Here is a 22,792-nt window from a genome sequence, read left to right as displayed (position 1 = left end):
TACAACGATCATATATGAAGATAATACCGCATGCATCGCTCAATTGAAAGATGGTTACATTAAAGGAGACCGGACAAAACACATTTCCCCAAAGTTCTTCTTTACTCATGATCTCCAAAAGAATGGTGATATAAGCATCCAACAAATCTGTTCATGTGATAACCTTGCAGACCTTTTCACAAAGTCACTCCCAGACAGAATTTTTAATCAACTAGTACACAAGATTGGTCTTCATCGAAGAAATGACTGTTCAACTGAGGGGGAGAAATGAAAGGATATTGTACTCTTTTTCCCTCACTAGATTTTTTTCCCACTGGGTTTTTTCTAGTAAGGTTTTAACGAGGCATATCCTCAATGGACATCCAAAGAAGAGTGTTATAAACATTTATACTACTGGATGTCCATCCCTCTTCTTATTCTTCATCTTCCTATTCCACTTTAATGTACTTAATTTTCTACCTCCCTTGGGTCCTATAAATAAGACTCATGTTACAATGTAAAGTTCACCCTTGAGAAGAATATAATACAATGTTGCTTGTTCTCTTCTCTTCCTATCTTTTGATCTCTATATAGTTTTAGTTAGTTTTATAATAATAAATAAATATTAGAAAAAGGTTATAGCCACGTAAATGTCCACTAACCCCATTAGCTATGCAAACTTAACTATTGACATTTAATTTTCTTACAGTAACTTCCGTTTCTAATCCATAACTAATCCCCTCTGCCATTTATTATTCATCATTTCCTTTATAAATAACTGCACAATTGCCATTGAAGCTCACATAACTCTAATATTTACTTCTCATACTTTTGGTAAATGTTTTGTCAAATTATAAAAAAAAATTGATTTGAAAGTAGATACATGAAAAATTGAGAGTATTTTGTATCAATATTTTATTGTACAATTGCACTAAACAACAGTACATTAAAAATAATTATAATAAAATAAAAATAATCATCAGCTATATTTGTCAAATAAAAAAGAAATGGCTGACGCTACTAATATTTGACCATGGAAAAACTGTTACATTCTAATTAACTCTCAATTTAATTTTAATTTGATTTACATTTTTTTACAAAAAAAAATCCTATGCACATATAAATATAGGGATATATAAATATAGAGATTAATGGTTACACTATCACTGTAAAAAGTTTTAGTTCATCACAACCATTTATAATTATTTTATATATAATTAAAATAAAAATCAAACATAATAATTAATCCACGTATTTTTTCATAACTTATCTTCAATTAATTAAATAATAAGAACAATAATAATATATTAACTGAAGCAGCAACCTATTAATCCCACTTTCTCTTATTATTTTCACATTCTTCTGCAATGAAGCAGCGAGCACACCGAAGTCTCTCCCAGTAGCACTCTCTCGCCGTTAAAATGCGCCCCCGGTATCAAACTCCAAACCACGTTCCGTTTGAAAATCATTTCCGGGAACAGAATTACCGCATTGACACCGAAAGCGGTATTGCGGAGGAAAATGCGAAGAAGAAGTGATAGTTAACAACATGGCGTCGGAAAACGATGACGGAAAAGAAATAACTGAAAATTTGTCTTCTGGCGAAGGAAAAAAAACGCCGGGAACGGTTACACGTGTATAGAATCGGAATTAAATGAATTTACGAAATTTGGGAGAAAAAAGATTTTTTTTTTTCTTTTCCGTTTGTTCTTATCTTGTTTTATTTTCTTCCTTTTTTGGAGTTATATAAAGGAGTGATTCTGTGTCCGATTAGAAGCAGAATGAGCAGCTATAAACCTCGTTTCTGATAGGAAATGTGGGGTCCACTAAATCAATAGGAAATTATGGTTTTGATTTCTTCTTCTTCCTTCTCCGTTGCCATTAATGACTTGTTTTAGGTTAAGCAGTTCTGTATCAGTTTATATAGCTGAAATCTTTTCAGGTTTTTTAGATAAATTCAATCTCTTCTCAAGGTTTTGTTGAGGTAAATTCAATCTCTTCTCAGTCATTTTATGAACTTGTGTTTGATCATGATTAGACCTAGAATTCTCAGTGACCTAAATACTCTAATGTCATTGTGCTCTATCCTTGATTGAATTTGAATATGAATATCCAATCTGCTGTTGAATATGAAATTGTGTTATATACTGTAATCTACTGTTGAATCCATTCTGCAACTGTTCTCCTTAGCCTATATATACTTGTTTTGTAGTTTGATCTATAGCTTTTGTAGCATACAAGCCTTGTTAAGTTGAATTTAGGGTTTATGGACTGCTTGGTTTTATAGATTTGCATGGCTAGCTGTGAAGCTCTTCAATTGGATCGGTTTGGGGTTAATAGTTTGTAACAATAAGTGCCTCTTGATCAGTAACCATGATTTGATTGTTAATTTGTTTAGCTCGGTTGTAGAATGGATCAAACTGATTGAATGAATTTTGGAGTAAAGGTGAAATCAGCCCTAACATTTTCCCTTTTTCTGGGGTAGGGTTTTTATCATGTTCAGTTGTGTTTTCATTACAATTTGTTTCTAACATCTGTCACCAATGAATTTTCCCATCAGCAACAAACCGAGGTCAAACGTAAAGAGCTTGCCTCTCACAAATCTCTCACAAACCAATTTTCGATCTATTTTCTTTTTGTCTTTTTAATTATTCAAGACTGACACTATAGATTGAAGGTGTATCTGGTGTCCAACACGTGTCCGTTTGGTATCTCACATGTACCAACACTGACACAAAATTGATACATGTGGATGTATTTACTTTTAATGGCCTGTATTTACATTTAATCACTTCCATTTTCTCTTTACTGATGAAGCTGACATGTTAGTCGTATGCGTGCTTAGTTACTTTTCAATATTTCCAACTTTCCCACCCACTGTTGCATTTGAGTGTTATCTAATCTTGGTTTTATATGCAGAACATCTGAGTTCTGATATTGGCAGCCATGGATACTATACAAGAAAATTTGTTATTGTCCTCCTCGCCTAACCAACCGCACTTACCAATTGATGAGGAGCTTTGGTTGATGGCTGAAGAGAGGGCCCAGGAAATACTATGTACAATTCAACCTAATGTTGTTTCTGAGGTGAACAGAAAGCAGATTATTGATTTCGTTCAGAGGCTGATTGGAGGTTACTATGGGGGAGAGGTTTGAATATTTTGATTCAGTTTATCATACTTGTAACCTTCGATTGTTGGAGTTGGTTATGTCTTTGATTTTCTCTTGTTGGGTGCTTTTTGATGTTTTCTGCTTTGTTTGCTGTTTAAAATTGATTGGTTGATACAAGCACGGTTTTACTACTCTTTTCTTTTATATATGTACGTATTTAAATTTAACTTAAAACGTTCTTGAAGACCAATCTTACCGTTTGCAAGCCCAGAAGATCCGCATAACCTTATTTATGCAGGATGGCTTCAACTTTCCATTCAATGTGTTTTTGTCTGTTTTTTTTTTTTTTTGACAAAATGTTTTTGTCTTTGTTAAGAGTGTCATATTGGATGAGTTGTGACTTGAAAAAGTGTTTATAAGTGGGAGAAACTCTGCACCTTACAAGTCATCTTTGTAAGGATGCGTTAGGCTCAATATAAAACCTAAAACGGTATCTGAGATTATCCAAGATCCGGTGTCGTTAAATAACGGCTAATATTTTCTTAGTTTTTAGCATATATGGTTTTTTTTTTTAAATCTTGGTATCCGGCCTTGCAACAATTTAATTTTTCTCCTGGTAATCAAGTTAGAAATGCTTGAATTGAATAATGTTGAGGTGAGTTCACCATTATTTGTTTACTCTGGTGAACGTTTATTGATTTGAAGAATTTGACCCTAGTCTGAAAACGCAATTTCCTCCATTTCAAAAGCTTTAAGGTGCCAAAAACAAATTGGTTTCATTATGCGCATTTCGTTATAGTGTTGTCCATAAATAAACATTTTATGTTTTGTGTGCCAACTACAGGTATTCGTGTTCGGATCAGTCCCACTAAAAACTTACCTTCCAGATGGAGATATTGACTTGACAGTTCTCAGTCAAGAAAGTGTAGAGGAGGATTTAGCACAAGCAGTATGCAATCTACTTGGAAGTGGAGAAGATCTTGAATACGAAGTGAAAGACATACAACATATACGTGCGCAGGTTTAGAAACAAAATTTCTATTTAAGCTGCATGTTATAGTTATCTATGTAGCACCGACACCTCTGAAAAAAGGGGTGTCCATGCCCGTGTCGGAGTCAAACACCTGCACCGACCCTTGTGATTACATTTAATTTATTCATTTTTTTCAAATTATTATCAGTGCCGCAGTGTCAGTGTCGAGGTCGTCTTCGAGGTGTCCGTGCTTCATAGATAGTTATTGAATTTCGATTTCTTAGCATCTCCACTGCTGTCATTGCTTTTTTACTTTTTATATTTAAAATTATTTCTTTTTGAGATTTTTCTCTTAAGAAAATAGTGTTTAATGTTTTGGTAAAATTAGTATCTCTCAACTTTATACGACTTCCTTTTTTATGCCTGGATATTGGATGCAGGTAAAGGTTGTAAAATGCACAGTGAAAAGTATAGCAGTTGACATCTCTTTCAACCAGATGGCTGGACTCTATGCTCTGCGCTTTCTGGAGGAGGTAAATCTTATTTTTGCTAATTAATATTTACAACTAGTTCATATTCTGAGTTCAATATACCATGAGCTTAAAATCTATAAGCTTTAATTTCCCTTGTGTTACTGTTAGTTTATATAAATCTGAAATCTGATTACTGGAGAACTAATATGTGGTTAGTTAGTTTGTCTAAGTAGTAAATATATGAAATCATATGCCATGTTAGGATTGCCATTTCATCTAATTTAAGTATAGATTTTTCTCCATTTAGCCTATGTTATTAAACTCGGCATGGAACAGCAAAACCTAAAAAAACCGCGTCAGGCTGCGCCGTTCCGTCACAGATGGATGACTCGGCTGGAACGACCACGATAATAGGATTGGATTCGGAACTACGCCTTCCTGACGTGGCTGCTCCGGCCGCGTCAGCCATATATGATATTATCCTTAAATTTTTAAGGATAGCAAAGTTGTTTTATTGGCATTTGGAAGTATGTTTTGCTTAAGACTTATGGTTTTTATTTCTAAAGATGAATACTTCATGAATTTAATTAATTTATTTTAGTTTTTAACAATTACGTGTTCATTAGTATTAACTGTATTAGTGTCCAAGTCACTAAAATATCGTCTGTTCTGCTTACCTCTTCTGTTCCGTTCCCTTTTTGGGGATGGCAGCACCCCTATCCAAATTGATAACATAGCATTTAGCTTTCTTGTCAATTTTACTCATTTTCTTTAAATGTTATTATACATATTTGATTTTGCTTCCCCTTTCCTTCCTACAGTTTCTACTACTTGACTGATCTCTATTTTTGAGGTCCATAAATTTGGGGTTCATATTTGTGTGCCTCTATTCAGTCTGGTTGATTTGTAGTGGTCTCAACTCAACATTTGAGTTCATTGTTTATTTAGCCTCCTATTATTCTCTTTTCCTGTGCATTTTTCTCATATTCAGGCTTTGCTAATTCTTTTTTCATTTTAAAAAAAAAACTCAGGTTGACCAACTTGTCGGGAAAAACCATGTCTTGAAACGCAGTATAATCTTAGTCAAAGCTTGGTGCTATTATGAGAGCCGGCTTCTTGGTGCACACCATGGCCTGCTCTCAACATATGCACTTGAAATATTAGTTCTATATATTATCAATTGTTTTCATTCATCATTGTGCGGTCCTTTAGAGGTGAGTGAAGTCTTTTATTAATATTCTTTCAACCCTTTTAGCATTTGTAATCACCTCTGCATAAAGAATAAAACCACTGAACTGCTGCTACTAGCAGGTGCTGTACAAATTTTTGGACTACTACAGCACATTTGATTGGGAGAAAAATTATATCACCATAGATGGTCCACAACCATTATCCTCCCTTCCAGAAATTGTCGGTAAGTGTTATGGGGGCTGCATAAGCTATTGGGTGTAGTTTATTCAGTGGGATTATTTATTTTCAAATCTTTGGTCCTTGATACCAACTTGTTGCAGAGAAACCAGAATCTGATCGAGGTGGATTGCTGCTCAGTAAAGAGCTTCTGAAAAATTACAGGGATATGTGCTCTGTTCCAAAGGCATGCGAGACTTCACCCCGTGAATTTCCCATCAAGTGCATGAACATTTTGGATCCTCTAAAAAGCGACAACAACCTAGGCCGCAGTGTCAACAAAAGTAATTTTTCTTGGTTGCGGTGAATATTTTTATTTGTACTTTAGTTGCTTGTAAGCCAACTTCATACTTTACTATGAAAACATCGTTAAGCTCCCAACAATGTTGCATACTAGTGACTAATGCAATAAATACTAATTGATATTACTTGATAATCTTAGTCCTAATAATAAACTCAAATCCTAATAATAAATATTTAGAGTTGATTCTTTGATTCCAACACACTCGTCAACTGTTAACTTTCTTCCTCCAGGTACTTTACATCGAATTGGTTATGCTTTTGCCTTCGGTGCTGAAAAGCTTAAGGAGATTCTTAACCTTCCAGGAGAAAGCATAGGTGGAGCACTGGAGGTGTTTTTCATGAACACCTTGAATAGAAATGGGAAAGGGCAAAGGCCAGATATCGATGTTCCTGTTCCTGCATTTGGTACTGGAAGATCTGAAGAGCCTGTCCTTGTTGGAGATTGTGACAGTTTCTATGGTGGCTTACAACATGTTCAGATGTATCGTAACTATGCGGTGCCACTTGTTGCACCTTCAAGTTCCCCACTGATACCATTTGATGCTGATATGCTTAAGGTACAACAAAACTGGCTTCGGTATTATCATAGAGGTACTATCCCTAGGCAGACATTCTTTCATCCAAATGCTCCTCCACAACCAACTTATAGCCTTGAAGAAACAGGGAAATCACGAGGAACAGGCACATATATACCTGACATGGTAAATTGCTTTTGTTTTCAAACTTTATTTATTTTATGATAACTCATTTTTATCAGTCTCTAAATGCTTGCATTTTTCTGACTCAGACTCTTACTACATACTGGAATGCCCGTGCGAAAGGCTCCAGACCACGGAGATTCGGTACTGGGAGTAATAACAATAATAGTAATGCTAATGCATTGCCCAAACCATTGGAGAGAAAGGAAATAGAAGAGGTTCCTTCTGAGACTGATATGAATGATAATAGCTCCAAGTCCTTTGAGTTCTTAAATGAAGATTTTCCTCTTCTTTCAAGCATTGGCAACAGCACTTCGTCAGCATCCCAACAATCGGAGAGAAAGGAAATAGAAGGGGTTCCTTCTGAGACTGACATGAATGAAAATAGCTCCAAGTCATTTGATCTCTCAAATGAAGATTTTCCTCTTCTTTCATGCATTGGCAACAGGACTTCGTCAGCATCCCAACAATCCGAGCTGTACCATAATTCCTCATTGCCTCAAATGCTTCTCGAGTTTGGAACTCACAGTATCTCGCAACCAGCGACAGGCCTGAGTTTGGGAAGAAAGAGTCAAAAAGGGGATTCTAGCGCTACTATACCAGTTGTTTCAAGTCTGGCAGTGGAGACAAAAGGAAAATATGCTCGGATTGAAGAGAAGACGGGTTGACAGTGTCTAACCTATAGCAATTTTGTAGGATATCGAGGATAACATCTAGTGTGATGCTTTTTACTGCAGGTTCTTCTCTGGGAAATACCAAGTTTAATAGTAATGGTGGTGTCAATCCATTCTCATTTTTAGATTTAAATTTTGGGAGAAACTAGAATTGGTTGCTAGTGATAAGATATAGACTTCATAAAAATAAGTCTTTGGTAAGGATGTTCACAAATTTCTTTCTGCCTTTTGGTTTTATACCCATTGCTCTCCTCTTTCCATTGGAAGAGCTTACCATTTTTGTTGGAACAGTAGCATATCTTTTCTCCTTCTAAAATCCAGTGATGTTGTACATGATTTGTGTTTTACAGTACAATAACTTATAATGTATATGCTACAATTATGTGGACACTTCACCTCCATGCCTCTATATGAATATTTTTGAAAACCAAATCATACCTCTATGAATATTTCTCTTTGAAAATCAAATGTCTGTCTTCAATGAGAGATATGAAACAAGTTGGACCAGGCTCGATTAATGGTTCATTGTAACGGTTTCAACATCAATATGGAATGTTGTTGAAAAAGTGATCCACCCAAGACAGAATGTTGTCAAAGGTGGTCTTCCAAATGAAAGGTAGTTAGCTTTATGAAAAATATTGGGTTTGGTCAGGCTTCATAAAATATTGGAGACTAGCAACAAACAATTTTCACTTCTCAGCTTGGAGAAGCAATTGTTGCACTAAAAGATGTGTGCTCCTACTTTTTTTTTTTTGATAAGCTGTGTGCTCCTACTTGATGTGTTCATTGAGACATTGTTACTAGCGGATCATGTATTCTACCTGCATCCCCTATGAAGGGAGCAATCGTTTGATTATATTGGCTTCAAAGTGGATTCAATCATCTCCTTAAATCGGTAAATGAAATTGTTATTTGCAGAAGATGCTAGATCACACACACACACACACATATATATATATATATATATATATATATATATATATATATATATATATATATATATAATGAGAATGATTTGAAGTTCTTAATTGTTAGACATATGCGCACAAAAAGTGCTTGATGTGTCCAACATGAGACCTCTAATATATGATCTAGCATGTTGTGCAATAGCACTTATTGTAGGGATGTTCAAACCTCATTAAAGACTCTTTCATATTTTCTAAAATCTTCACAAAAAAAATTTCTTATTTAATTATTGTGTTTGGTCACATAATAATTACTATGTACTTTAAACATCATAATCGTCCTAAATTAAGTATAATGTATATCTATATTTTTTTCCACTTATTTATATATTAGTCTTTCTTGTTTGATCGGTAAAATAGCAACTGTACTATTTTGCCAATGTAATAATAATGAGAAATCTCAACTATCAATTTCAATGACTGCGTGAGGTTATAGAGTTATATTTCAATTCAATTAAACAAAAGTCTTGGGATTTTGATTTGGAAAATTCTGAATTAAATAGCAAACAAACATAAAAGGTTAACTTGGCCAAATATGAGTAACATACCAGGATAGGTGTGTGCATTAACATGTAATAACTCTGGATCCTTATTTCAATAACAAGTTCTAACTTATCAATTATCGGCTCTTAAGGATGTTTGTTCCTAATTCCTTAGTGGGCAAACCTTTGAACATTCATCTTAAATCTTAATTCCTTAGCAAATTATGATGAAGTCAAGTCTTTTGTGCAGTAGGTCTTACACGGCCGTGTCTTGAGGAAATCTCCTTAAGAACCGGTAATTGATAAGTTAGAATTTGTTATTGAAATAAGGAGGAAGAAAACTTTATGAATCTATAAAACTTTGTATGAAAATAACCTTTTGAGCTAGTGTAATATTTGGTTGACTATGTTTTTTCTCACTTTAATAGTTGTATGAATGATACACCTTGATGTTGTAAACACATCTAATGTATCAGGTTGGTCAGTCGAGTCAAATCTAATATTGCATACATTGATGTTGAGAAATATTTTACCCTAAACAGACGTTTATGTTATGTGATCATATGCTTATGTGAGTCTGCTCGGTAGCTGCTAAGTTAGATTTTGAGATACTTATCAAGAGGTTTGATTTTATGTCTGAGTTCGATTATGATAAAAGAATATCATTTATTGTGATGAATCATGAAAAAAGTGGCGAGTATAAAGAATCTTTCGTAAAGTTGAAATTTGATGACATTCCGATCAAGGATGTGTGAAAATGTGCATGACACAGGATAAATAAATATATGTTATCCTTTATTGAAATGATTGGTGTTACTTCTATAAATATGACATGTTGATTTGGTTTTTATTTTATGGAATATGAAAAGGAGAATATTGTTACTTGGACTCTATAAATGTACCACAATTTGTTGAAGGACCTAGAAAATATGTCATGATACTTCACTAATGAATTCTGGTTGCAAAAATATTTCCTACTTATACTTAGAAGTGGAAATAGGCTAGACCAACTAACAGGGGCCTACGGCCTAACCTATATAGCCCTAGGCTAGACCAATTTTTTTAAATAGAAAATGTTTGGGCTTTTTTATAAACTTATTTAGTTAAAAGACTAACCCACGAGCCATAAAAAAAGAAATTCTTATTCCACCCCATGCTTTTCTAGCACACCACACAAAATTCCTTAAATGCCCCTCAAAATCAGAAGTATATTTCTTGTACGTACCAATATTGACATTAACGTTGAAACTAACTGGAAATATAACTACGGTATGCAACCAGAAGTATATTTTTGGTTCGTGGGGCACCTAAACGACGCACTACCTCTTTCACTCCCATTACAGTTTCAAAAAGAAAAACATAACACAACAACTCTCAATACTCTCTCAATTTCATTTTCACCAAATACACCATATTTGCAACCGAAGTCGTTCTAAAGCATCAAGCATCAGTGAAACTAGGGTGACAGGACGACTCATCATCCGCAACACCCAGTAGCTTTTGTTACTTTTTTTTATTTATTTGGTTGTAATTTTTTTGTATTACATTTTGGATTACATTTTTTGTATCTCGTATTACTACACTTTATATATATTCAGTAGTTATGGTTCATTAGCGTTTTGTTATTCAATAATTTGTGGCTTTTTTCCAATTGTACAGGTATTCGTAATATGTGCGAATGAATTGTAAATATATAAAAATGATTAAATGGTTTTGTTCTGGTTTAGGAAACAGAAGAAACCGGAAATATATTGTCGGTTTGAAACCGCAAATATGCTTTCGATTTTCAATCAATTTTATCAACAAATGGTCTGCACTGGAAATATATTTCCGGTTTTATAGGGGCATTTTAAGATTTGCATAAGGTTCTTCTTTGGACCATCGGGTGGAATAAAAATTTCCCATAAATATGAATAACTTTATTATTGTTATTATTATATTGTATTTTGTACTTTGATTTAAAATAAAAAAAGTAAAGCTAAGTTATCTTGAAGAACTTATAAAAATAAGTTAAAAAAACTTATGAACAATCTCATTAATTGTTTTTATAAGTTTTTTTAAACAAATATTATCACAAAACTTATGCGATAAGGTAAATTCGAATAAGTCAATGCAAATAAGCATTTAGTCTAATTGATCTTTTAATTTGTTAGTCCATTTAAACATTAGTTGAATTGCTTCTATACAAATGTTCAAAAAATTTAAGTAGACTAGTAGATCAATCAGGTCTTCAAAAATTTTAACAAATATTTGAACCCATTATGGAAGCATGGAATACTACAACAAATTATTCTATAGAGGAGTCTTATATTGATTATGGCATACGGTTCAGATGTGTGCGTACAAAATATTCAGTTTTTTAAAAAATGTGTTGAAACTACAATATTAGACCAAATAAAGGAGAAAATAGTGTGTGCTTGAACTAATCGGGTTAGACACTTTGAAAATATCACCATAAATAGAGTTGAATCCGCTCATGGTAGATTAAAAAAAATTAGACTGCAAATGTGACTTTTGCTAGGCTGGGGAGTAAATGAACATTGCGATTGTACTGCAGCACAATGAGATACATACACTCTTAGTTCAAAGTATATCAATATTATAGCATAAATTCAAGAACATGACTTTGTATTCTTAGCTGAATGGTAATACTTCTCGTGCGTTAATTGAATTATATTTAGTCTTAATTTGTGCTAGCCTAGAAAATTGGCCGAGATAGCTCCAATTGTGGAGGTACAATTAGAAAAAACAGTTCCATGTGTGTGCAGGTTATGATAATATCTGTGATTTTGATGATGATTAAAGAGCAAAGCTAAATGAATCACGAACATCACCAATGTAGAAAAAGATTAAAGTTATTCAAAGTGAAGTTAAATAATGCTCTGATGTTTGATCAACGATAGTCAAATACAAAGAACAACATTAAAAGGAATTAAAGTTGAGAAAACATGGTTGATCATGTGTTTTAGTTTATATTTATCTGTTTTGGATCAATAGTTTGTAAATTAAGCAAGAACAACATTAAAAGGAATTAAAGTTGAGAAAACATGTTTGATCATGTGTTTTAGTTTATATTTATCTGTTTTGGATCAATAGTATGTAAATTAAGCAATAGTAGTTGTCAAGGTACTAAGACAATGCACATACATACTAAATGATTTTACAATTTCAAAACCTTTTTAAAAATTGTTTATGGTCACTGTCTAATCAACTAGAAAGCGTCATAATCAATTAGGAAAAAAGAATCTTTCTCTCTAATTAATTAGAACTTATATCTAATTGATTAAGGAGCGAACTCACCACCTAATGTTAGGAACTCTTTTAATCAATTAGGCTTCAAACTGGCGAACATGTTTCCATATTTTTAGTCAAATTTTTAGTCCATGGATTATTTCTTTTTGGAAATTTTTTTCTCTACCTCCCTCTTTTCTTGGCCACCTCTGGTGAAAAACTCAAAATACCCTCACTTCGGAAATGTATTTCCGAAACGCTTTTTTTTTCTTCCAAAATTTGTCTTATTTCGGAAATGCACTTCCGAAAACACAAAAAAAGTGTTTTCGGAGATACATTTCCGAAAACACCCTTTTTTGGGTTTTCGGATATGCATTTTCGAAAACACCTTTTTTTTGGGATTTTTTTTGGGAGGGGGTGTCTTCGGAGATGCATATCCGAAATATTCCAAGACCAAATTGGTCTTGGAATGTTTCAGATATACACTTCCGAAAGAATTCAATAATTATTAAAAAAATTAAAATCAAGGTGAATCAATACAATTAATAGGTATAAGATCAAGGTGAATCAATAAAATGAAGGTGAATCAATAAAATCAATGTGAATTAAAAATTTCTAAATAATTTTAAAGTTCAAAATTATTTTTAACTTATATGAATCAAAAACATTTTAATTCCATAAGTAAATTATTTTTAACTTATATAAATCAAAAACATTTTAATTTCATAAGTAATTTTTTTAAACTAAATAAAAAATTATAACTCATTTTTAATTATGAATAAGAATAGAAATATATAAATATATAATAATTATTAATTTTGTAAGTGAAATATATAAATATATAATATATAAATATATAATAATTAATATATAAATATATAAATATATAATAATTATTATAAATTAAAACACTCATTTTTTTAATTTTTATAATTATTATATAAATATATAAATATATTTATAATTAATATATAATAATTATTATATAAATATATAAATATATAAATATATAAATATATAAATATATAAATATATAAATATATAATAATTTTTATAAATATATAATAATTATTATAATTATTATGTAAATATATAAATTAAAACACTCATTTTTTTAATTTTTTTTTATAAATACATAATAATTATTATAAATATATAAATATATAAATAAAAATTATAACTCATTTTGTAAGTTAAATTATTTTAGTTTTTTTAATTAAAATTATTTTAAATTTTAAAATATGAATCAGAATAGAAATATATAATAATTATTATTCATAACTCATAAATTATATCAAAATATATAATTATTATTATTCATTACTCATAAATTATATCAAATTTATGATATATGAATTAATTAATATCCTAAAATTAATTTTTGGGATTTTTAGATTTTTTTTTTGTTTTTTCGGAGATGCATCTCCGAACTAATCAAAATTTCAATTTTTGGAATTTTTTTGGAAATGCACTTCCGAAGTCTGGAAAAATTTAAAAAAAAAAATTTCGGAAATGGATTTCCGAAGCAGGAGTAAAGTGGGATTTTCGCTGGGGATGACCCCTATAGGGAGGTGGGTAAAGAAAAAATCTTTCTTTTTTTAGTCAAATTTTTCTCCTACATAAAAGAGTCCTTGTGCACTATTTTAAGCATTAGAATCTTATTTCATATTCCTCTCTCTCACTCATTGTCTTCATATAAACTATTTTTATATACTTCTCATTATCTTAGTACTGGGAGAGTAAAATACTTAAAGTAAAAGATGTAATTTTTTGTTATGAACAGATTGTGTTGTAATAGTGAATCAAAAGCTTAGTTTTATTTTAACATTGTAAGTGATATTTAAGTTTCAAGTTGAATTTGAGTAAAATATTGGTGTAAGTAGGTTGTGGAATGATCCAGGTGTAAAAGTTCAAGTTGTTGGTGAAAACCTCAAGAGGAAACTCTTCAAGTCTGGATTAGGCTATGTGTTTTAAGGTCGGATTTATATAAATCTTGGTGTGATCTCTCTAACTCTTCTCTTTTATATTTTTGAAGTTTATCTTCTGCGCTTAATTCTCCACTTCATCTTATTTCTTAAAGATCACTAGCGTGAAAACTAATCTTTTGCGAATTTTTTTTCAAAAACTATATAAAATAATTCACCCTCATCTTGTGTTTGAAGTTACTTAGTCAACAAGGGGTATCAAAGTTAAACTCTAGTTATAAGACTAATTGTCTCAAGAGGTATGGTGACTTTAAAATATTCACTAAACAAACTTTCATCCTTTAATGGAGACGAATATGCTTAATGAAAAAGAGAAGATAAATATCTTTATAGAGGGGATGAATTATTATATTTGAGTCATTGTAAAAAATGATCATTTTGTTCCTACACATCTAGTTGATGGTGATGCGGAAAATAAGCCTAGATAAATTTGGACCAAAGAGTATAACAAAAATGTGTAGTGCAGTTTGAAATTTAAAACAACTATCACTATCATTTTCAGTATTGATGAGTTTTTTTTTTGTATTTCTCAATTTAATTCTACAAAAGAAATGTGGGACGCTCTTCAAGTTACCTATGAAGGTACACCTAAGGTAAAAAGGTCTAGAATGAACACATTGACCCATGATGAGTACGAGCTCTTGAGAATGAAACATGAAGAAAACATTCAAGATATAAAAAAATATTCATTCACATGGTTAGTAATATGATAATTCGATAAAGTATTTTAAAATGAGGATTTAGCTATAAAAGTTTTTAGATGCCTAAGCTATAGTTGGCAATTTAAAGTCACATCGATATTTGAATTTAAAGACTTGTTTTCTACGGATTTGGCTACCTTGTTTTGAAAATTCCAAGTACAAAAGACTAAAATAAAAAGGTTGTTTAAGAATGAAGAAAGTGACATGAAGAATAAAATTTTTGCACTCAAAGTCAAAGAACCCAAAGATTCACATACTAACGAAGACATGAGCTTTTTAATCCGAAAGTTTACGAAGTTCATGAGACATGACAAATATTTTGTTTCAGAACCATAAATGTGTAGAGTTGTGTAAGCGAAGGCGGAGGAGAGATTCTGATACAATGGAGCGCGGGATGTACCTGCAAGGTTAGCACTCTGATGCTTAAGTCAAGATGTGAATGAAGATTGAGTATTCAAATTGTGTTTCAAACTTGTTACCTGAAATGGTGTCATCCTGTAGTTACAGGGAAGTGAAATAATTACCTAGTTACTTTCCCGACATGGAATGCAGAGGAACATTAGATGTGTTGGAGGTACCGATCTTCTATTTCCATATCTTTGAGGGTCTAGTGATCAGTATAATATTTGAGAAGCTTAGAAGATACATGATTTGAGGTCGGGATAATCTCGTCTTATGGCGGTTGGATTCGTGGGTGTATGGTCGGATCGAGATAAATATGAATGGCCTGGAACAGTTGCCCCCCAAGCCCTCGTGTTAGGGAATGAGCTCGAGGGTTTGAAGGATTCTAGACATCAGTTACCGGTTATACTTACTTTTCCTCTACTATTTTGTAGCTCCAGATGGTTTTTTTAAAGAAGTGATAGCGATTTTTCTAGGGAACTGAAATACTCAAGTATTACGTGCGAGAGAAGTGATGTTTGATAGGACACCATTTGTTTCATAATGTTAGTTCATAAATGTAAGAAGAAATAGAGTCAATTCTCTTCTAGATTTATCTTTCTCCCCATTCATGAACGGTTACTTCCTTTTCTCCTCCAAAGTGTTTCTTTCTTATTCTTGAATTTGCTATCGCGATATGGAGAAAAGATCTTGGAAAACTATGAAAAAGGATTTGGTGAACCCGTCCTATTTGTGGAAAAGTTTTGTATATTCTTCGACTGTCTCGATCTTTTCCAAAGAGGGGAACCTAAATGGAGCATTTTTTTGATGTGGGTGAACCTTCGCTTTGGGGGCTTACTATCCCTAATGACGAAGACAGAATTCACAATGAATATGGTAACTTTACTATCCCTCTATATGGGTATCTCTTTTCAACTTTGGGAATTTGTTAGCCCTTTACCTCTTTTGAAGTGGGTGTTTTCAACTATTTGATGGTGGCCCCATCTTGACTCCATCCCACTAGTTGGGCATACGTTAACGCTTATTAGTACTGGTGTGAGTAAGGGAAAACCTTCTGTAGTTATGTTCTTTCATCTTTTCCACTATAACTAAAGTACTTTAGCCTAACCAATGGTGAAGGAGTTGGTTCTTTTGCTGCCAACGATATGGGTTTTGGAAGTTTTTCCTGAGCCACAATCTTTTGTGGACTGGTTCTTTTTTGTTACCCCATTCATCCTCGAGCTCACATAACTTTTTTGAGATTGAGTCGGGAGTGGGGAAGGTAAATGTCCGGAGTGAGGAATGGTCCTTATGTTTACGAAGAAAGTAAATTTATCGTCGAAGATTCTTTTTAGACGAAGGTGTTAGATTTTGTTAACCGCTTGGTTTATGTCTGGGGTGTAGTCTCATTGGACGGGGCTGATAAGAAGCATCATACACATTTGATATATGTCTCCCTGTTGATGGGGTCTCGTTCTTGTGATGGTCGTCGGATTGCCTTTGGTAAGCTCAGAATTCTTTTAACTCGTCATCGTGGATTTCCCTTTGTTATGCTCGTCTTGGAATAATGATAATATTTTTGTGCAGGTGCAATAGAGGATGAGGTAAGAGTATGGTTTTAAAGTGGGGAACATAACCATTTGTCCATGGTGTAGGCATTCTTCCTCCTCTTGAGCTTTCTCGAAATGTTGCTCTCCCAGGTTCGCATGTGGACCCCGACTCTCACCCTAGCCCTATCGCGATTGCCGGGATTGACTCTTCGACGATGATTGGCCATTTTTTACTTACCTCTTTGGGCAGTCCTTACGAGAGGAGTTGAACACCATATTTTGATAAGCAGGCTTATCTCTCTTTATCCCACCATGGTCTGTTTTGATAAGCGGACTTATCTCTCTTTATTTCTCAGTGTATCCGACTGCTGGAAAGCTCTTCAAATAGACTGGACGCGTGAGGGAAGAATCGGACTGGAGTAGAGTGTGTAAAATTTAACCTCCCAACGAGAAACTTATTTAAGGTATTTGTTGAAGGTTCACGCTTCTATACATGATATATGTAAAGCTTTGGTTCAATTCAACTTTCTTGGTGTTGTCATGGTTAGTTGATGCATTAGTCAAGGATGTTGGAGGACAAGACCCAGGCTTTTGAAACTGCTCAAAGGGAGTTGGAGTTCTATTGTTGACGATTGTTTTGAACGAGTTTTGGCAATGTTAACAAGCACAAGGGCTGCTAGCACAAACTCTCAATTGACTTGTATTGTGCATTTCCTTTGTCAGACTTTCTTAACAAAATTCAAACATCTCTTGGCCAATGATTAGACACTATTTCTAGTCAGTACTGTTTAACCATGCCAACAAAATATATTGCATTCTGTTATGTTTGGATGCACGGTAAAGGATAGAGACGAACACCCTACCGCAACCTCTCAGGATATAAAAGTTCAACGAAGATGATTGAACTTCTAAATATATTATTTCATAATACTAGATTCATTATTTTCAGCATTTGGACAAAGACACTTTTATTTAGGTAAGCACGTCTAACTTCTATAAACTTCAAATATAACAAATCTCCATGCTAGCTAGCCTACAATTTCACATTCAAAGCAATTATTAAAAATAATTCAATCATTTAAAAGCATCAAATTAGAATAATCCAAAATGTAGGTATTGCCCAAAAACGCATGCAGAAAGTTTAGTGATAATATATTGTGGCTACACAACTGGAATCTAAAAATAAGCAAACAAAATTAGGTTCATGATATCAAACTGACTCAACAAGATAACAATTTTTCAGATCAGGTTCTTCTAGGTACGGGCTGGGGGAGCTCCAGGTCCAGCAGGGCGGGGAGCTTGACCGGGTTGACCGGGTCTTGGAGCATCATCCTAGAAAAAGAACCAAATAAACAAATTAGGCACCACCAATTGAGATATATAGCATATGTAAGAATTATAGAAGAAATACAGCTATGATCAAGCACGTCCAATAATTTCATAGCCAGACTCAAAAGTCTTTAGTACAAGGTATACCACATCCTCCAATAGAAAACCATGTATCATAGACATAAACATACAAATACAGCTACACTCACTCAAGCAACATACTGAACCTTTAAACAAAGAGGCAAAGAGGCTGACCAAAATAAGAAATCTAAATTGGGATATTATGGAGAAAAAAACATAAGAGGAAGGCAGACATCCTATTAGATAACTAGCATACACAATTGCATTATCAGATGACAATAACCTTCAAATTAACAACAGTACAAAAGAATGCTAAATGAATCCAAATTTATAGTATTGTAGCCCACTATTATCCATAGACAGCATCAACTTAGATTTCATGGGCGATGGTGACTTTGATGATTAATAACTAATATAATAAAAAAGCAACCTTCCGGCATGTTAACTGACAACAAATTTTCATCACTATTCTAATAAAACCTACACACAAAATAGAGAATCAAGCGAACAAAAAGCACACAACACTACTTTCCCCTGTGCCTAAATAAACGGGCATTAACAACAGTCCACAAAAAGAAAGCGAAACCAAACCAAAATTTATAATATTGTAGCCCACGTTTTCTAGAGATACACCGCACCACCACTATTTCATAACACTTTTATAACAGCCAGTTTCAATAATGAAACAAACAATTTAGAAAAAATATGGGTCCAATCAAAGTAAGTTCTTATCATTGTTATAAACATCTCAACATATGATTTCAGGGGCAAATGTGTAGCTTTGATAGTATATTATTAATATCATAAAAAATCATACTTCCAGCATTTAAACTTTGCCAGAACAGTATTACATTAAAAAAAACTTCACAAACAATAGAGAACGGAAAAAAGATATTTACCCTGCGCCTAATGAAACGCTGAGGAGGGTCACGCTTCCTCCTATCAGTGCGAGATCTCACCCTCACAACATGAGAGTGGATAGCACAGGACACACAGTATTGCATCTTGACGTATAGCTTAGGAAGAGTGTATTCTACAAAATCACAAAAACAAAACCAATCAAATCAACAACACAAACACAAAATCAATCGATTTAAATCTAACAAACAAATAGTAAAGAGTCGAGAACAATACGATCATAAACACAAGCTTCCTGAACATCTCTGACTGCAGCCTGTTCAACAATGTTCCTCACAAGAAAACGCTTGATGGCCTTATCCTATCAAACAAAAAAACCCGATTCAATCATGACCTATACCTAAAAACCTAAAAACCCAAATTCAAGCCGCAAAAGAAGAAAAAAATGAAAAACCTTAGGGCAGCATTTTCCACAGTTCGAGCAACGGATGAATTTGACATGGCCACGGCCGTGCTTGTTGCGACCTCCATTCCTGCGCTTGAACGTCTGAAACGAAGAAATTGAGAGGTTAGAATGAGAATATGAGATGCGGAATCGAGATTTAGATTGCGATTGAATCTAACCATAGTTGGCGATAGTTGGAGCTGTTCGGCCGCAGTTTCTCTGGAGGAGGGATTAGGGTTCTGCAGGAATGAGATTTGGTGTGAGTGGTGACTGTCGAGTATTTATATATGATAGAATTAGTTTTAACTATTTATATTTGTTTCCCTCAAAGTTTTTGGTTTTCTAGTTTCACCCTATATTTTTCTAGTATATTATTCTTTTAAATATTTGACTAACTTTATTTTAATTCATCTCTAAGGTCATCATGTTACAAACAATGTTTGATTGGAAACAAAGTACTTTACTCCACATATAAGGTCCATAGTGATTTCAGGTCGAAAGGTAGTACACATCACTATCACATCGAGAATAACTTATGACACTTGCATAACATTTTATGTGGTATTCTCATGGTGGGTTAATCCAGCATAAATATTACTTCTAACATTCATGCCTATATGAAGATTTGATAACTCTTTATCCATGATCCATGAGATGTGATCATCAATCTGTTCACATAATAGTCTCAATGCTTTACTGTTATCTCAATTCACATAAAATTTGACTATGGATACTTTAAGAATAGTGTCATTGTGTTTAATGGGATCTCATTATTAAGTCACAATTAATATTTAATCAAACAGACTAGCTATTCAGCAAACTTAATTATTTTGGAAAAATAAACATAACAAAGAAATGTCTTTTATTAATAATAAATAATTCGATACAAGTACCAAAACTATTGACCTCTAGGGCTTACACAATAATCTTCCACTAGCATTAGAGTCAATCAGACATACACCTAATACCCATATATCTAGTCTGGTCTTCATGCTTATGTTGCGCAAGAGGCTTAATGAGTGGGTCAGCAATATTGTCAAGTGATGGTACTCTGCATATATCCATATCTCCTATATGTATTATCTCTCGAATCAGGTGATATCGCCTAAGTATGTGTTTGGATCATTGGTGAGATCTATCATCCTTAGATTTTCCGATATCACCATTGTTATCACAATAGAGATCAATGGGATCCACAATGCTAGGAATTATGTCAAGTTCACTAATGAACTTATTTATCCAAATAACTTCCTTTGGTGTATTTGATGCAGTAATATACCCAACCTCTGTTGTAGAATCAACAATTGTATCTTACTTAAAATATTTTCAACTCATATCGCCACAATTTAAGAAAAACACATAAGCCAATTAAGATATAAAGGTACCCTTATTTGTCTATCGCCACAATTTAAGAAAAACACATAAGCCAATTAAGATATAAAGGTACCCTTATTTGTCTAGAAGTTAGCATCGATGTATCCAATTACAGTGAGATCTTCCTGACCTTCATATGTCAATAATGAGTTATAAGTTCTTCTCAAGTAGTTATGGATATTCTTGACAGCAACCCAATGAGTATCACTGAGATCAAACTGGTACCTACTCGTTGCACTTAAGAGTATGTTTGGATTGATGGAATGTAATGGAACGGGATGAAATGAGATGATAAACTTATATTTCATTATTTGGATTAGTTAAAAATGGATGGAATGGAGCAGAACCGGATATAATACATTCCTTCAATTTGGGCGGAAAATGAGAAAATTGGTCTATTCCGTCATGAAATATCCAAACAATATAATAACGTCTTTATTCCATTTTGCCTCGCTCCATTCCATTCCACTCCATTTGCTCTGCCCATTCTACTGTATCCAAACATAGCATAAAGCATATGAGGCATCTGGTCAAGTACATAACATGACATACATGATAGATCCTACTGCAGATGCATATGGAATCTTATTTATGGGATCCCTTTCTTCCTTGGATTAAGGGGATTATGTTTTTGATAAACGCAAGTTATGTTGCATATGCATGAACTATTTCTTCGAATCATGCGTATTAAAGCATATCAACACTTTATTTATGCGCGTGTTGTCGCACAGGCCATATAATTTTTGTGATCTATCTCTATAGATTTGAATTCCTAATATATAGACCGTTCCACCCAGTCTTTCATTGAAAAGCATTTCCCTAGCCATGTTTTTATTTGTTACTAAGTAGGGACATTGTTTCCAATGAGTAATATGTCATCTATATGTAATCTCAAACACGATAATACTCTCATTAACCTTCTTTGTAGACATAAGGCTCGTCTTTGTTTTTAGTGAATCCATATTGTTTTATTATTTCATCAAAACTAAGATTACAGCTTTTGGAAGATTGCTTTTATCCATAAATTGATCAATACATTTTGGATATCTTTTTTACTTCTTATGATATGTCAAATCCTTCTGGTTGTGTCAAGTAACTCAAGAAGATTCACATTAAAGAAAGCAATTTTAACATCCATGTGTCGTATTTCATAATCAGGATATGCAGCGATAACAAGTAAAATTTGAATAGATTTAAGCATTGCAACTTGTGAAAAGGTTTTGTCATAGTCTACATCTTGAATTTGCTTAGAACCACTAGTAACCAGTCTTACCTTATATAAATGTACTCTACCATTCATGTCAATCTTCTTTTTGAATACTCAGTGTATCCTATAAGATTAACTCCTACAATAGGCTTTGTCGAGGCTCAAACTTGGTTTGTGTACATATAATCCATTTTAGACTTCATGGCTTCTAGCCACTTCTCAAATTCAGGACCAATAACGGCCTTTTGGTAGGTCACAAGCTCATCTTGATTTATGAGCAATACATCGCCTTGATCAATCATGAGATATCAATATCTCTAAGGTTGGTGTCATATCATGTTTGACCTACATTGGTCTTATTCTACTTGAGCAAATTGTTCTTTCATAATTGCTTGAATTTCCTACTTTAGTTCCTCAATAAGTGTATTAATACTTTGTGATTCTTGAATTTCTTCAAGCTCTATTTTCCCCCCACTAATTGCTTTGGAAATAAAGTCCTTTTCCAATAATACTCAGTTGGACATATGACTCCCCACACAAGAGGGAGGTGAATTGTGTGTTTCAGAAAAACAACAGTTTGAAAAA

The 22,792-nt window shown here is 33.2% G+C and overlaps 2 protein-coding genes across 4 annotated transcripts; one reads left to right on the top strand and one right to left on the bottom strand.

Moving 5' to 3' along the window:
* Nucleotides 1-1,329: 1,329 nt before the first annotated feature.
* On the top strand, nucleotides 1,330-8,086 carry LOC131661185 (uncharacterized). Of its 3 annotated transcripts, XM_058930625.1 has the most exons (10): nucleotides 1,331-1,826; nucleotides 1,922-1,963; nucleotides 2,899-3,129; nucleotides 3,935-4,111; nucleotides 4,504-4,596; nucleotides 5,568-5,750; nucleotides 5,848-5,950; nucleotides 6,048-6,227; nucleotides 6,478-6,947; nucleotides 7,034-8,086. In XM_058930625.1, the coding sequence occupies exons 3-10, from the start codon at nucleotides 2,926-2,928 to the stop codon at nucleotides 7,610-7,612; spliced, it is 1,989 nt and encodes a 662-aa protein (XP_058786608.1). In that variant the 5' UTR covers nucleotides 1,331-1,826; nucleotides 1,922-1,963; nucleotides 2,899-2,925; the 3' UTR covers nucleotides 7,613-8,086. The 3 variants fall into 3 exon arrangements, with proteins under 3 accessions (XP_058786609.1, XP_058786610.1, XP_058786608.1); XM_058930626.1 differs by having other exon boundaries at nucleotides 1,330-1,963; nucleotides 6,057-6,227; XM_058930627.1 differs by lacking the exon at nucleotides 5,568-5,750 and having other exon boundaries at nucleotides 1,330-1,963.
* A 9,919-nt stretch (nucleotides 8,087-18,005) lies between these two features.
* On the bottom strand, nucleotides 18,006-19,933 carry LOC131655556 (small ribosomal subunit protein eS26y-like). The gene is made up of 5 exons (XM_058925402.1): nucleotides 19,806-19,933; nucleotides 19,636-19,728; nucleotides 19,458-19,542; nucleotides 19,223-19,356; nucleotides 18,006-18,245 (listed from the first exon to the last, which is right to left on the bottom strand). Exons 1-5 carry the CDS (start codon nucleotides 19,806-19,808, stop codon nucleotides 18,168-18,170), a joined length of 393 nt encoding a protein of 130 aa, XP_058781385.1. The 5' UTR covers nucleotides 19,809-19,933; the 3' UTR covers nucleotides 18,006-18,167.
* Nucleotides 19,934-22,792: the final 2,859 nt, after the last annotated feature.

The sequence above is a fragment of the Vicia villosa genome, linkage group LG3 (assembly GCF_029867415.1).
Source record: "Vicia villosa cultivar HV-30 ecotype Madison, WI linkage group LG3, Vvil1.0, whole genome shotgun sequence".
Taxonomy (NCBI): Eukaryota; Viridiplantae; Streptophyta; class Magnoliopsida; order Fabales; family Fabaceae; genus Vicia; species Vicia villosa.
Note: the sequence above shows the minus strand (reverse complement) of the source record. Positions and strands in the feature narration are given on the sequence as shown.

Bases quoted from the DNA above. Each gene is read 5' to 3' on its own strand.
- LOC131661185 (XM_058930625.1), top strand. From the start codon at position 2,926: ATGGATACTATACAAGAAAATTTGTTATTGTCCTCCTCGCCTAACCAA. The intron at 4,597-5,567 runs GTAAATCTTATT...AAAAAAACTCAG, and splicing joins CTCTGCGCTTTCTGGAGGAG to GTTGACCAACTTGTCGGGAA. The intron at 5,951-6,047 runs GTAAGTGTTATG...AACTTGTTGCAG, and splicing joins CTCCCTTCCAGAAATTGTCG to AGAAACCAGAATCTGATCGA.
- LOC131655556 (XM_058925402.1), bottom strand. The intron at 19,543-19,635 runs GTTTTTCATTTT...TTTGTTTGATAG, and splicing joins GTGGAAAATGCTGCCCTAAG to GATAAGGCCATCAAGCGTTT. The intron at 18,246-19,222 runs GTAAATATCTTT...TTCTTTTTCTAG, and splicing joins AGCGTTTCATTAGGCGCAGG to GATGATGCTCCAAGACCCGG.